We start from the raw sequence: 16,663 nt of genomic DNA, 5'->3' as shown, positions 1-16,663 counted from the left end.
TCATAATGTTAATTATTAAATAAATAAAACATACAAATATATGGTCAAAAGCAAACTTGTATAGTGTGATTGTTAAGAAGAGGATGATCAAAAGAAGGTTGTTTTTAAATATCAACACAATCTATTACATCGCCATCATCACTCTGCCAAATGAAATAAACACTCATAATATAAGTCAATAGCTTGCTTGATGTTGATCATAGAATTTAAGCACAAAAATGACTAAGTATGCACAAAAAAAAAAAAACAAATATTATTGATGGACTACAACGTTAACCGATTCTAACGTATTGGCAGTAGAAATGGTTCTTCCATCAACAAATTCATTGCCCATAAAAAAGCAAGTTGAAAGTATTAAGATCATAATGGAACCACCAATTTTCGTCTGAAGACTTTGATCATAAGCCATTGATTGAGTAAAAGCCAATTAGGCGCTCAGTTTTTCTGTTTTGCCGAAGTTCATATGTGGGAGGATGGTTTTCTCAGACATTTAAAAAAAAAAAATTACAAAAGACAAGAAAACAGAGCTAGAGGGAGAAGCCTCTAGAAACACCCTCAGCCCCATTATCAAAGCCACAAAGCAGGAAGAAAAGAACCTATCCAAACCAGATTCCCCACTTGGAGCACAATGACTTTGGCGCACCATCTTCACATTACCTAATCAATCATCTTCTCTTCCTACTAGAAGAGTAAAACACTAGTAGTGACACGCCTAACGCACATAAAGAAAAGGCCAGCATTGAGACCAACCTAAGGGTCCAAACTAGCCTTTCTTGACTAACGAGCAACACATTGCAGCTAAAATACAGCCCACAAAGAACCTACCTGGGGTATCGCAGTGTTCAGCAAAAGCTCTCAAATCTTTTTGGCACGCTTAGGAGGACAAGGACAACCATTACACACTGTCAAACTTCACGAGCAAAAGAACAAGTGCTAAAAAGATGATCTGAAGTTTCAACATCGTGGGAACACACAAAGCACAGATGAGACCAATGGAGAGAAGGAATTATAGCCAATGCAATTTGCAAACGAGCTCTAGTGTTATAGACTAATAGCCTCTTCACATTTTAATTTTTTTAAACCAATTGTTCTTATTTGTCCAAGTTTGTTTTAAAGGTTTTAGTATTTCTTTTGCTATTTGTGTTTTTCTCTTCTTTTTTTCTTGGTTAATTAACGGCTTTGTTCCTTGAATATCTTGGGCTAAGCTATACATTTGTGCTTGTAGTGTTAGATTTCACAATTCAACATATGTAGCTTGCTAACTGTTTGCAACTAAAGTTATGGGACTGTTTATAAATTATTAAAAAGAATCAACAAAAAGTAAATTTAAGATATAAAACAGCTCGCAGCAGATGTAGATTAATTTAAAGTAATTTAGTCTATCATTCGCATGTTGTGACATGTAAGGATTTATTGCGGCACTCCAATTATTATCATCTCATTTTTCGGGGGGTGGGGGTCGATGCTGGGCGGGGAGGGAGGAGGTGGATCGAGAGAGTACGTAGGGGTTGTGCTGGAGGTGGATGTTGGGTCATCGTGGGGGAAGAAGGTGGCTGGGTGCAGTGGCGTATTTAGGAATTTTTCAAGGAATGGGCGATATTTAAAAAGCTAAAAGCTCAAAAAGTGAAACTAGGCTGGTAAGTGGTAAGTTTAAAGTCACTCACGTGTAGGTAATAACTTACATCTAAACGTTTTATTGCCCAAAACAAAAAACAAAAAAACAAAAGAACTTGTTACAAGCAAGCACGGTTTATTTCAGAAGGGGTGTGCTGTCTTATTTTAAAATAAAAATGTGGTTATTCCTCTTTAAACACATCCACACCGTTTCATTAAAAAACAATTGAAAATGCACTGTTTGATTTTACAACACAAAGCCAAAACAGGTTGTTTTATTAATGAAAAAGAATCACAACAATAATGCAAACGACACCGTTTGTGTCAAATTATTTGAAAAAAGAAGGTCGTCTTCTTCGCCTCGCACACCGCTTCAATTCGACACTTCCTCAATACTTGAAATTTGCAAAACAATGATAGGCTCAGGCAAAACACCTCTGCCTCTCCCCAAAGTGAGCCTGCACGCGAGCTAACAAGCAGAAACAAAACAGAAGACAATTCTCTCGAGCAAAACAAGAACGTCTTTCGGGCATTTACTCGAGCAGTTGGTGGGCACTAGAGCAGAGGGGCAAATCTGGTACCTCCAAGGCTTTTCTGGGCGAAGGGAGGTGCAGATGCACCTCCTTGGGCCTCTGTGGGTCCGCCACTGGCTGGGTGGGGACTGGGGAGGGTGGGCGTCAATGGTCATGTGGCTTATGGAGGTGGGGTTTTCTTTCTGATTTTTTAAATATCTTTTTATTATTATTTTCTTTTAAAATTATGAATTTGTCTCTTAAATTGACGCGAATTTAGATGGACATCCAAAAAATTGACAGTGCGTTCCGAATTGGCCATTTTATATAGTTTAAGTACTTAATTTATAGAAAACAAAACTTAATAGTTAAATTGACAATTATGGTATAATTCAGACGCACAGACAATTATAGTAGAGTTCAGACGCACAACCGCATTTTATATTTTAGCCTTATGGTAAACATTATATAAGTCTTTTTTCTTCCTTCGATAATGTAAAGTGATTAGATATTTTCCGTTGATACAGAAATCAGAAAAAGGTTGAGATATTTTCCGTTTATACAGAAAGCAGAAAAGAGTTGAGAAAAAGCGTAATTTATGATGATTCAAAACGCTTTTTAAGTCTTCAATCAATTTAAAAAGCAAAGAAAAATAAATAAAACAAAAACAAAAACAAAAATGAAATCATAAAACGTGAGTAAAGATGTAATCAAGTCTCCTTGAAACTTTTCAATGTCTCAAAATCCTTTGAGAAGTAAACAAAGATCATTACAAAAAATTTACAAACCATCCTATATACCAAAGGAGGCTCTTCCTTGTAAACATAGACCCAAAAAAATAGAAAAAAAAAACTGAACAGAACAAAACTCTTTGGTGGGTACTTTTGATTTCTTCTCCTTTTCTATTTCCCAATTGGTCAATATTTCCGGATTTTTAGAACACCGATATTTCCGAAATCACCGATATTTAGGACGTTCGTGTACTTTCCTCAATCCCACCGAACCTTTACAAATCACAACCCCAGTGTTTGAACCCCTTGATCAAAATTCACCCCCCCATGATCTTGCCACGGGGAACTGTAGGAGATTATAAACAGCATATAAACTCTCAGATCAGGCTACAGAAACGGTGCCTGTCGTCCGTACACTTTTATCGGGGGTAGGGTTCTTGTTGGTATCAGATTTTCTGAGGGCTCCCCTACTGGAAGAAGAAGAAGAGGACACTTTCCAGCTCTTCTGTTTAGCCTCATCAAACTGTATTTGCTCTTGTCTACAATCTTTGCTACAAAATGGTGTGTTTCCTCTGCAAAATTCCCCCATAGTTTCCATCAGAACATGACCACAATCACACAAAAAAGAAAAAAAAAAAACCTGAAGCTAAAATTAACTAAAAAAAACCATAATTTCTTGGAATAAAAATTCAGGAATTGGGTCATGAAAATACCTGTACATGAAGATGTCTGAGTTATTTCCAAGTGGTTTTCTGCAAAGAAAACAAGCATCAAGGAAATGAGGCTCAATTTGCTGATCTTCATAAGTGGTGTAGGAGAACATGCCAGTCCTCATAGTGAAAAATAAAAATATATTAGAGGAGCTGAGGGCTTGAATGAGTGATTGCTCAAAAGAATGTGAAATTGGGGGGAGGAAATTGATGAGCAAGTGCTGGCCTATATAAAGACTTGTTGGGTGGACTTGATAGAATAAGGTACAAGTGGGTTTATTTGAACAAGTGGTCTACACCAATCACATTCCTTCCCACAGTCAACTTCTAGATTGTTATGCAAAACCTGTGGTTCCAATTGGTTGGAAGTGGAAGGGTATTTTGGTCCAAGAAATACTTGATTAAAGAAAAAACAATTTGGGTGGTTTTGAGATTCCATGGTGTTTCAATCTATTGGCTGCAGTGCATGCATCAGCATCTCTTTCTAAAGTTTTTTTTTTTTCTTCTTTCCTTTATTTTTTGCCACATTTTACTTTTTTGGCATTTGGTCCCTTTTGTGTTGGGTATTTTTAGTACATCCATGAATTTTAGTATTTATTTTAATTGCAGGTTCTTTTCCCCTAGACTATTTGTAATGGGAGAGGTTAATTAATCTAATGGTACCAATTTCTTTTCTGTTTGCAAAGATACCATTTACTATTTTACTTGGTATGAGAATCAAAGGACGGTTTCCTGTTTTTTTATGTGTTCCTCCTTTTAAGAGCAAAGTTTATGCACAAGAAAGATATGTTTAGTTTCAACGTTCAATGTATTTCTCTTCTTCGTTTCTAGACATGTTTTAGTATTAGCTATAAATGGTGCATGTGAGATGTAACCTTAAAATAGGATATGGTATCTAGCTCCTAGGCAAAATCTAGTGGTAGTGCTCTTGGGAACTTGATTGAGGTGTCTTTAGTGGATTCGTTTATCTTCATATTTTACTCTGTTTATTTTTCATCGAGTAAATAAATAGAAGATAAAACTTTCAAATCAAGATTATACAACAAACTTGTCAAATTCACTGACCAAATATGCAACCCATTTCTATCTATTTAGGACCAACAAGTTGATTTTGGCTCTTCAAAACATTTAATTTTGCTTTGAAAGAACAAAACCTACATTGAAAATGCTAAAAACATATATTTTTTCTTGTCAAATAATAAATATATAGACTTTCTTCATATGTTTTTATATTTTATTTAATTTTTTTTTCATAATATTGAATTAATTGAAATTATTAAATAGCAAACAAACTTTTTCAAATTGTCATATACGTCAGCAAAATTTAATTTAAAAAGTTCAATTTGAAACTACCATTGGAGATGTTTTAAGTTAGAATTACATATTCATGGATCATAAATAAGGACTCGTTGTTAAAATTAACCAAGAAATGGAAAATAGGGGAAAATTAGGGGCAGAAAAAGGATTTGCCAAATCTTTGGGACACATGTCAAAAGAAAAGCAATGATATATAACCCGATCTTCTCAAATTACCCTTGTATTCTTTTGGCAATTACAACAGCACCAACAACTGATTACTAGAGTGACACCACTCTGGAGGGCAAGCTTTGTAGATATGAGCAACGCATAAGGGCATTGAAGTCAACCTACAAGATCTTTCCAGAAATTGGACCACTAGCATTTTAAGCAAACACTAGGCCCCGTTGCTCAAAAGAAACCAATAAAAGAATTATGAATTTATGACCCAACCGTGGAGCTGACTCGGAGGCGGACCCACAATAACAAAACCATCGAAGCGTAGGACCCACCTGACTCAGGACCATACTGGCTCTACTTCCCAGGTCCTTGTCTCCCGGGCCCGCACCCACTACCCGTGGCCTGCGGGCAACTGCTACTTTTTCTGCCCGTTACACGTGCGGCCATGGAGGGAGGACCAGCGCAGCGCCATCGAATTATGACACGTGCGACGTGGCAAGTGGTATGCGAAAGGAGACATAATTGCTTGCTTGCTTGCTCTCTCCATGTTCTTGGAACGGCCACGATGAACGAGGTTGGAATCGACGGTAGAGACTGTCCCACGCTCCAAGGTATTCCAATTATTTGGTCGTTCCGTCTTGCTTCCTCTCTACGAGGACCATGCCATGTGGCTTATTGAATGAGTTGTCTAAACTAAATGATTTTCTGTTTTTTGTTTTTTTGCTCTTTTTTTTAATGAAAAAAATAGTTTGTCAATTCTGATTGTTTGGTATTGTTTTTGGGGAGAATCTCCGATAACTATTTAAGTAAGGATTGGTTATGTATTTCTAATCTCGAACGTTAAATTGCATTTATTGAATGTGTCGGTAGATTTAGTATGTAACATACCTGCAATCTAACTGTCAAGATTAAAAATATGCAACTAATACTTAACATAAAATACTTATTAGAGAATTCTAAATCAATCTTGTTTTTGATATGCTTAAAAGCTTTTTATGATAATTAAAAGTGCTTTTGAAATTGTTTGGTGAAAACAAATAGGACTTAAAAATGTTAATGTAATGTAGATTAGCTTTTTCTACAATGTGTTTGGCATTTTCCAGAGCTTTTCCTATCTTTATTTGGTGTTCTTGTGATTTATGATAGTGTGATTTCATTGTTCATTATAATTTGGGGTTATACAAATACAACATTGTTAATAATATAATATTCTCAATCAGTTTCATCGCACACTTTTCCATCTTGTGGGTCATCACATTGTAGAGAAGAATAATCAACTATCAAATTGTGGAATAGCTTTCAGTCCATTTCTGGTTTCCTTGTCTTCAATTGGTTGAAGCTAATGGTTGAAACTTGAAATCCAAGCGAATCAAACAAATAAATAAAAAAAGACCCAACTTGGAGATGCGATTATGAAACTCGTCCATCAACAAATTGAATATCAAACCACCACGCAATTCATTTCCAATTGAGATAATAAAGTCCCTTGTCGTGCTATGCTTGTGTGTTCTTTTTCTTGCTTTTTTGTTTGTTTATTTCTTAGAAAAAGATTATTTTTTTTAGTGTTTAAACCCTTTACACATAATTGCCAACAAATCCATTGACAAATTTATTATTTTTACAACTTTTATATTATATTTCTTTATAAGTTAGATGCTTGAAGAAGATATAAAAGGATTAAAAAAGAATGATGGATTCAATGTCATTTTCCATTCAAGGCCAGGATCTGATTCTATGCCAACTTGTAGAATACAAACTTGAAATTGCCTATTGGTTTCTTTTTGTTATTTGAAATGAAACAAGGATGGTAATCTCTCGTTTCTTTTAAGTATTTGACCAACTCTGTCAACCAGATGACATCAAATTCCAGTATTATTTTTTCATCAATTCCACATTCAACACAGAACTACAAGAAAAAAGTGTTGACACAAATATTGGCTCCAAGAGACTGATCCAAGTGTCGAATTGCAGCACCTTAAAGATGTAACAGCGGGTACAAATGGACTAAATCAAGAACAGAGTGAAAAGACTAGTAAAACTAGCCTGTGAGGGCGGCATTGAGGGCACTATGCACATCAACTCCAATCTGAGCTTCAGCTTTCTCCAAGTCAGTTGAAGCTGAGCTCAGCTTCTGGGTGAACTCTGCAAGCCCCTTCTGGACAAGACTTGCATCGACACGATCAAGAGGGACAGCCTCTACAGCAATTATATCTGCATAAGAGTTCGCATGGATGAATGCAAAACCACTGCTGATGAAATACTTTGTCACATCAGTTCCTTCGTGTACTGATAGGACCCCAGGTTTCAACTCTGCAATTGTTGCTACATGTCCTGGAAGAACACCCATGTGCCCAGTGCTTGCTGGTATGATTACCATGTCAACCTGTTGAGACATGATTCATAAAAAGTAAGATACGGTAGTACAATATTCACAAGTGGAAACATTGTATCGAACAAAATGCAGAAAATTGTAATTCTCTAAACAATTTCGTGTGTGTATAGGCTGCATGTGTATATGTATTTGTAATTTTGTATTCATGCATGCAAGTACTGTATCACTAAACCATGATACTGGGATAGAGGGGCTTGCATCCTAGACTCCTTACCAGAATTCCCAACTATTTAACGAACAGAATGAAAACATTGGTTGTTGCCCACAGGTTTTCATAATTTCAATGACAGCCTTTACCCCCTTCAGCTATCAGTTGCGTCAGACAAGATATACATAATTTTCTTTTGGCATATTTCCTACATGAGCTTTTGAATAATTGGCATTTCAACAATCCCTTCACATACTACTATCTTAACTCCAAATGTCAGAAATGCAGTGAAGAGGATTGTAAAGAAGATATTCAGTGACTATCTTATGCCAACACTATATACGCAAAGTCTTCGATCCAACTGAGGATAAAACCAATAGCAGAATAATAGAAATACCCTAAAAGGAAGAGCATTTGATCTCAAAATGCATCGGCAATTTTTTTCTTTAATTTGAGGAGAAGGGAAAGTGAATTCATTTGGTTTTATTGCTAGAAAATCTATCTTTTGCTTGACATGGAACAGATAAGACTACATTATTTGGCAGAAAAACTATGAAATGCTGTATTTAGGTTTGCTTGAAAAGATTCACACAGCAATAAAAAATAAGGTATGACAAGATTCAAGGAGAAAAAATGGGCAAATATGGAATCTAATTTTCAGTTCTAGAAAATTGCCTTCACATAGCGTATGCCTAAGAGCACTGTATAACACAAATCATAAAGGTAAAAGTAAAAAGAACAAAATGTAGAGAACATATCAACCTGATATATGAGACTAACTACAAAATAAGAACCAAGTTACAGTTGATTAGTTACAGGGATCAGAGTATGGAAAATGTGCAGGCATCTAGATGCTTATATGAAAACTAGGGTAGAAAAAACTAACAATTCAACCGCCAACTGGACCTTGACCAGTTCTTTTGGGCATGCAACCATACACTAGCTCACCCTCCCATGTTACTCAAGTCTTAAGTTGAGAAAAAAAAAATCTGCTCCAGGATCCAGCTATGGGACCCATTTTTTAAAAAAATAGTCAGAAATCCCCCAATCCGCTTCGGGAGACAGGAAACACTAGCAAATAGCTAGATAGGTACCTTTGGGGGTTTCAGAACTCTGACCACATGGGAGCCAACAGTGGGACTGACCAATTCCACTAATCCCCAGCAGGTAGCTATTGGACCCGTTTATAGTTAAAAAGGGTTTGATAAAGGTAAAGGAAATGGAATTTAAGAATGCAGAGCAATTTTTTACGGAAATTGTTGAATTCTTAGTTTAGATAATAAGCAGCATCTGTTTCTCATCATGTTCACCAGTCAACAAGTAATGGAATGAATACTATGAACCAAGCAATTGATGCTCAGAACTGAATGAAAACCAACAAAGTTCCTAGAGTTTCCACAGATTGCGGGAAAGGAGAGGGGGAAACCCAAATCTTGTGTTTCCTGTTGTTAGCAGAATATGAAATGGTCAACTAAGACACAGTGGTGCTAAACCAGTTAAGGCACAAGTACATCAAACACTATAGATCTGAAATTCCATTTCATTTTCTGCCAACATCTCTCAATCACCAAGTAACCAAAAGGTATCAAAGGAAAAACATGGATAACCAAGACTGGAAAATGTAATAAAAGAAATACACAAGTGGTATGGAAGGAGCACTTAGACAGCAATTTCCCAGATATTTTCTATCCGAATTCAGAAACGTAAAAATGCAGAAAATCAATCCACTAAAATTTCATATGCTAACGAACATAATCACAACATTCATGATGGAAGTTTGACATTGACTTAGAATATAGAAAAAAGAATCACAGAGTTAACAACCCTTGTTTTGAAAAATGGACCTTCGATAAGAAACACAGAACACAGTCTCATACAAGAAAGTTACAAGGACATAAATGTGGCATCCTTAGTAAGTACGATTTCGTCAATTTGAAGATATGAACACCTAATACAAGTTTGCAATTCGTTGATTAGTACATTTACTAAAATGACATCTACAAGTTGTAAACTATATTAGAATCCAATTTTCTACATTTATCAGTTACCCATCAAATTCACATATAAATAAAAGCAAAGCCATATAAGTTCACAACAAAATCAAAGTTTACAAATTGATATCGATCTCTAATTAGCACCAAACCCATCTAAACTTAATCCGAACAAGAAAATACCCAAATGAGATCACATCAAACTAAGGATAACCAATTCAACCTCAAAACCAAGATTAGCACCAAACCCAGATAAACCCACACAAAAACAAACAAAACCCTTATCATAAATCTCTTAAATTCAACCTCAGAACGAAAAAATTGCACCAAAACCACAACAAATCTTTCACAAACTGACCTCTTTGGCTGCAAGCTCCGAGTTATAAGGCAGCACAAAGTTGACAGTGAGCTTAGTAGGGATCGAAGATGGAGTTGGAGGCCGAGGCTTCATGAAGGTCAATGGGGTGTGGGGTGGCTCTATGATTGGGATCACTTTCTTCCAAGCATCATAAAACGACGTGTCGGCTACTGGAGTTTCTGAGACATCCGTGGAGAAGGGTCGGGCCCGGAGGGAGATCACAGGTCGGGTCAAGAGGGCGGTGGCGCGGCGCAACATGGTCGCAGAGTGAGGGGTCGCTCGGGTCTCGCAGGGTCGGAGAGAGAGAGTGAGTGAGTGAGTTTAGAGAAGGGTTTGGCTGGTATTTCGGAAATGGCTTCGCCGTTTTCGGATTGTGGAAATGGAGACTGGGTACGGGTTAATAGTCTAGTTTTGTTGAGGCCTTTGTGGGCCGAGTCACTGGGCTTTTGCATTTGCATGTAAGTCTGGGGAAAGTACCCATTTTGGGCCCATTGAGCTCATTTTGGTCAAGAGAAATTTCTCCATAAATTTAAACATGATAGGATAGGGTGGCCAACTGGGTCTAACCCAGTGACATCTTTAGTAGTGCATTTGTGAAAAATCGTAGTTTAGACTAACGTTTGTATTAAAAAAATAAATATATATATATATGATAGAGTGACAAGAGAATGATTGTGTTAGTATAAAAATGATTGAATTAAATACTATTGTTAGAAGGGAAAGAAAAAAAAAACAGAAGCAACTGACATATTTGTATGATTGTAAGATAACGCAAATGATGTATTTTAAAGCTCTGGGTTATCCCAAGTGGTGAGAATGGGTGGGGACATTAGTTAGTATTAAGGTTAGGCTATGGTTCAATTCCTTCTATTGTAACCTAAAAAAATGTAGTTTTAGATTTAAGATGGGAGTACAAAGAGACTTCAAAGAAGACGATGTTTTTACTTTTTTACTTGTAATGTATGTTTAATTTGTTTATTTGCCAAAGAAAAAAGAGTTGATATTGTCATTATGATTATTCAGAAGGGTTACTTTCTTTTGATGAACAAGAAAGGGGAGATTTGAACTTCTCAATTGCATGGGGTCCCTATAAATTATTCTTTAACGATCCAAACCGTCTATGTTTTAAAGTCTTCATTCAAAGATTATCCTTGCAAAAAAAAAAAAAAAGACAAATTGGAAATCATGAAGACACTAATTTTTCTTTTTATTTATTTATTTATTTTATACAAAATAAAAGAGTCACTACAATGAAAAGCCTCTATTGTAAATAAAGTGTCTACAAAAGACGGAGGAAGATCATGAAACCATCTAGTTGCGATTAACAAAATCGATAAGAATAACTCTTTTGTTCCTTCCTACAGAACTCTATTTTTGGGAGTTTTACTAAAGCACTCTATTTTTGGGATCCCTACTAAATCACTCTTGTCGGAATTACTCTCACCGAGAAGAACTACGATATGTGGAGTCAACTCATGGAGATGCATATCGCAGCAAGAGAAAAATGGGGTCTATTTGTGGCAAAGAGAAGGCACCAGTCGAGATAGATCCCAAGTACAACAAGTGGTATGTTGCAAACCAGAAAGTCAAGAGTTGGTTGTTGACTTCTATGACACTAGAAATTATGAAGCGTTACATCTGCCTGAAGACGGTGAAGGAGATTTGGGATGCTCTTTCAACAACATTATTTGATGGAACTGATGAAGTTCAAGTGTTCACTTTGAACCAAAAAGCATTTGCTACCAAACAGAATGGAAAATCCCTAACGAATTATTTTGGGGAACTGATTGCCATTTTTCAGGAATTGGATCACCGTGATACAATAGTTATGTCTTTTGATCGTGATATCAAGGCACATGCTAAGTCGATTGAAAGACTAAGAGTTTATATCTTGCTAGCTGGATTTGATGTTGAGTTTGATCAAGTTAGAGGAGAAATTTTGCGGAAGGACCCTGTACTTGGGTTTCGAGAATTCTATGCTTATGTTCGCTGTGAAGTTGACAGAAGGGAAGCCATGAAAAATGAGGTTGCCCAGTCCGAAGTCGTCGCCATGGTAGGGTGCCGTCCTTCTCAAACCCGGACCGGCCACGACCACCGAACCTGTTAAGATCGGGTTCCTCAGGTCGATGGTGGAGGGGTTGATCGTTCTTCCGCAATGTTAACCGCTCCTCTCGCCCACTACTGATTGAAAATGCCCTCATTGTGGTCAAACCAAGCATTCTAAGAATCGATGTTATGAAATTATTGGCTATCCTGAATGGTGGGACAAGACCCGTGATCCTAGGTATAACAAGTCACGTGCATCTGTTACTGAAACGAAGGATGATTCTAAATATGTAGCTGAACAATGGTAAGGCTTTAAAGGTTTTTGCATCTATTTTGAATAATACATGGATAATTGATTCTGGCGCTAAGAGATCGTATGCCTTTTAATTCTAGACATGTACAAACCTTAAAGTCATCCCCACAACCCTTGGTATCTACTGCAGATGGTAATTATACCCTTGTTATTGGGGAAGGCACCATATCCTTTATTGCTAACCTTTCTTTAGACACCGTACTTGTTGTTCCTTCCTTGGACTATAACCTTTTATCCGTTGCTAAACTTACTATGGCCTTAAATTGTATTGTGATTTTATGGCCTTTTTTTGTGTGTTCAAGGACATTCGGACTCGTAGGACGATTGGTTATGGTGTTAGGCGAGGGAAGCAATACTACTTGGACTTGACGTCAGAAAACTCCAGCCGATTGACTCAAGCTTTATCTGTGGAAGGTTCTTAGGGGAGAAGAATAAAGAATTTGAAATATGGTTATGGCATCGTCGTCTTGGACATGCTTCTTTTAGTTATTTACAAAAGATATTTCCTAAGTTATTTTCGAAGTTTGATGTTTCTAGATTTTGTTGTGACATTTGTGAACTGGAGAAAAGCCATTGTACTTCCTTTTCACCAAGTATGAAGAAAAGTTCCTTTCCATTTATGTTGATTCATTCTGATGTTTGGGGTATGCTCTATGAAATCGAAAAGTTAAGTGAACTTGTTGTTTCAGAAATTTCATAAAATGGTTGTTGTGTTCAGTTTAAGACTCAGATACAGGTGCTCTGCAGTGATAATGGCGGTGAATATCTGAACTCTGAATTGTACAAATACTTGGATCACCATGACATCATTCAGCAGACTACATGTTCGTATACCCCACAACATAATGGAGTTGTAGAAAGAAAAAATCGGCACCTCCTTGAGGTTGTTTGTGCATCTCTACTTGAAGCTCATTTGCCAATATCCTATTGGGGAAAAACTCTTTCCTTTGCAGCATATTTGATCAACTATGTTCCGTCCCGAGCCATGACGACTCTCACTGCTTGCCCTCCTATTCTAAGTCTTCCACATTGCGTGTTTGGGTGTGTTGTTTTTGTCCACATTCATAAGCATCAACGCAGTAAGCTTGATCTCCGCCTTGAAGTGTGTTTTGTGGGTTATGCATCATATCAGAAAGGGTATCATTGTTATCATCCACCTACTTAGAAAATGTATGTCACCTTGGATCTTGTGTCTCATGAGAATGATATGTTCATCTCATCGGAGTCTTCATTTCAGGGGGAGCACCAGAAGGAAGTGTAGACTCTTGATTAGAGCTTCGTGAATATAGAAGCAGTGAATGAATTAGATTTAAGTGGTAGTAACTTGGAAATAACTGGTGATTCTCATTCACATGAACATGTACGTGAATGACTTGGATTTAAGTGGTGAAATGCATTCACAAGAAAATGAAGACGAGATGGGCAGTCCTCCTATGTCATTGACTACCGTAGAGCCACCGTCCTTCTTTCCGCCACCTCTGTCTGCTTTTGATACCCATAACCATTCATCCTCAGTCACTAATGCTAGCAACAACGAACCACCTAGAAGTCGCCTCCTGAACTGTATTAATAGAGGTATCCTGAAATTCACTTATGAGGGCGACCCAAGGTGCAGTGTCAAATATCCTATGAATAATTATGTGTTTACCGTAGAGCCACCGTCCTTCTTTCTGCCGCCTCTGTCTGCTTCTGATACTCATAACCATTCATCCTCAGTCACTGATGCTAGCAACAACGAACCACCTAGAAGTCGCCTCCTGAACTGTATTAATAGAGGTATCCTGAAATTCACTTATGAGGGCGACCTAAGGTGTAGTGTCAAATATCCTATGAATAATTATGTGTTTACTCATCGGTTGTCTGAATCAAATAAGTCATTTGCATATCTACTGTATCTATTCCTAAAAGTGTGCAGGAAGCTTTAGTTGACCCTCGTTGGCAAACAACGATGAACGAAGAGATAAAGTCCTTGAATAAGAATGCTACTTGGGAGATAGTTGATTTGCTAGTTGGCAAGAAGCCTGTGGGATGTAGATGGGTTTATACAGTAAAGTACAAGGTCGGTGGTGCTATTGATCGGTTCAAGGCAAGGTTGGTAGCAAAAGGGTACACTCATACATATGGAACTGATTACAAGAAGACTTTCGCTCCAGTAACTAAGATCAACAAGGTTCGAGTATTGTTGTCCTTAGCTGCAAATTTGGAATGGCCCTTACAGCAATTTGATGTGAAGAATGCATTCTTGCATGGAGACCTGATAGAAAAAGTGTATATGGATCTTCCACTTGGGTGTGATGTTCCAAAAAAATACTGTCGAAAAGCGTGCAGATTGAAGAAGTCCCTGTATGGTTTGAAATAGTCTCCACGAGCATGGTTTGGTAGGTTTGCGAAATCTACAAGGGAGTTTGGTTACAAGCAGAGTAATTTGGATCACACTTTGTTCCTTAAGTAGAATTAGGGTAAGCTTGTAGCTTTAATTGTGTATGTTGATGATATGGTATCTGTTGATGAGATGGTGGTGACAGGAAATGATCCAGAAGAATGAAAAACGTTACAGGACTATTTGTCCAGGGAATTTGAGATGAAAGACCTTGGTTCTCTAAAATACGTTTTGGGAATCGAAGTATCACGATCTAAATCAGGAATTTTCCTGTTACAAAGAAAATACAGGATAGATTTGTTGCATGAAATTGGCATGTATGCTTGTCAACAAATTGCTACACCAATGGAAGAAGAACTCAAACTTGAGATTGATCCAACCCAGATATCGGTTGATAAAGGTCGATATCAAAGGCTTGTTGGGAGATTGATGTATCTGGCTCACAAGAGGCTTGATCTTGCCTATGCCTTCAGTGTGGTCAGCCAGTACATGCATGATCTTGGTGAGCAACATATGAAGAAATTTATGAGGATATTGCGATATTTGGAGGGGAGTCCAAGAAAAAGAATTTTGTTTACAAAGAATGGCCCATCTCAGAGTTGAAGGTTATACATATGCAAATTGGGCATGATCAGTTGATGATAGACGCTCGACGTCAGATTACTTTACTTTTGTGGGAGGTAATCTTGTTACATGGAGGAGTATGAAGCATAATGTGGTTACTCGGTCAAGTGCAAAAGCTAAATATAGAGGTATGGCACTGGAAGTTTGTGAGATCCTATGGCTTATACTGTTATTACAAGATTTGGGTTTTGCACCTAGTCAACCAATGAAGTTATTTTGTGATAATCAAGCTGCCCGTGATATTGCTCATAATTCGGCTCAACACGATAGGACGAAACATGTTGAGGTTGATAGGTTCTTTATTAAGGAGAAGTTGGAGGATAAAATTGTTTAAGTGCCCGCAATCAGGACGGAAGACCAATTGGCTGATATACTTATGAAGGCTGTATTGAGTCATGTTTTTTCGAAGTTCTTAGACAAGTTGAGCATGAGTGATATCTATGCACCAACTTGAAGGGGAGTGTTGACTTTTGTATTATATTTTAGGTAACTCCTTCTAATATTATATTTCCTAGTATAGACTTGTAATTACTCCATTTGATAGTGGGATTAGGATTGTAACACTATGTGTATATATATCCCTCTTTGTGAGATGAATAATACATAACAATATTAAACCAAATAGTATTCTTCTTTTTCCCACACTTTCAGTCGTCTCACTATGAAAAAGTCGCTTTTCGATAGTGTAGTGTCGTGCATGATATGAGTGCCCTTGTGCTGTCGGAGCCACTAATATTTGGTAAACCCTAACCCTAGTGCGCAGGGCCGGCCCTGACTTTTGGGTGGCCCTAGGCCATAAACTAAATGAGGCCCCTTTCTTAGTATACAACTGCAAAAAAAAATAACAAATAAAACGATTTTACTTCGTGCGTTATGAGCAAATAAAAAAGGTAGTATGCATTATAGTAGGACATATCTCTATAAAAAAAATTCGGATTAGATATTTAATATCATGAAGGAAATTACAATTTACAAACCGATGTTCCAGCAACCAATAGCCCAAGGAAAGAGTTTGTTGTTTGCTTCTATAATGGGACTCTATGTGTTTTGTTCCTATTGGAAATTGAAAAATAGTTTGCTAGATAGGAACAAATATAAAGAAAAATTCATAAATCTGATTACCTTTAGAAATTCTCAAGCTCCTCTCCTCTTGGTCACCATCAATCTCAAAGTCAAAGATCAAAAAAGAAAAATTGTGAGTTTTTCAGTGAGAAATCGATTCTTAGGGTTACAATATGAGAAAAGAGGGATTAGAGAAACTAGAAATAATGGATGGATTGAAGAGAGATTGGGAAAACATAGAATAATATGGTGGTGGATTAAATAGAGAGTATGTTCTTCCATGGAGAAACTAGAGGTAGGCACTGC

The 16,663-nt window shown here is 37.1% G+C and overlaps 2 protein-coding genes across 2 annotated transcripts; both read right to left on the bottom strand.

Moving 5' to 3' along the window:
• Positions 1–2,825: 2,825 nt before the first annotated feature.
• LOC110764169 (senescence-associated family protein (DUF581)) lies at positions 2,826–3,778 on the bottom strand. The gene is made up of 2 exons (XM_021967084.2): positions 3,571–3,778; positions 2,826–3,429 (listed from the first exon to the last, which is right to left on the bottom strand). Exons 1-2 carry the CDS (start codon positions 3,690–3,692, stop codon positions 3,240–3,242), a joined length of 312 nt encoding a protein of 103 aa, XP_021822776.1. The 5' UTR covers positions 3,693–3,778; the 3' UTR covers positions 2,826–3,239.
• Positions 3,779–6,897: 3,119 nt separating this feature from the next.
• Positions 6,898–10,317, bottom strand: LOC110764155 (ATP synthase subunit delta', mitochondrial). The gene is made up of 2 exons (XM_021967071.2): positions 9,933–10,317; positions 6,898–7,426 (listed from the first exon to the last, which is right to left on the bottom strand). The coding sequence occupies exons 1-2, from the start codon at positions 10,188–10,190 to the stop codon at positions 7,082–7,084; spliced, it is 603 nt and encodes a 200-aa protein (XP_021822763.1). The 5' UTR covers positions 10,191–10,317; the 3' UTR covers positions 6,898–7,081.
• Positions 10,318–16,663: the final 6,346 nt, after the last annotated feature.

The sequence above is a fragment of the Prunus avium genome, chromosome 2 (assembly GCF_965620075.1).
Source record: "Prunus avium chromosome 2, drPruAviu1.hap1.1, whole genome shotgun sequence".
Lineage (NCBI taxonomy): Eukaryota > Viridiplantae > Streptophyta > Magnoliopsida > Rosales > Rosaceae > Prunus > Prunus avium.
This window is presented reverse-complemented; position numbering and strand designations above follow the sequence as displayed.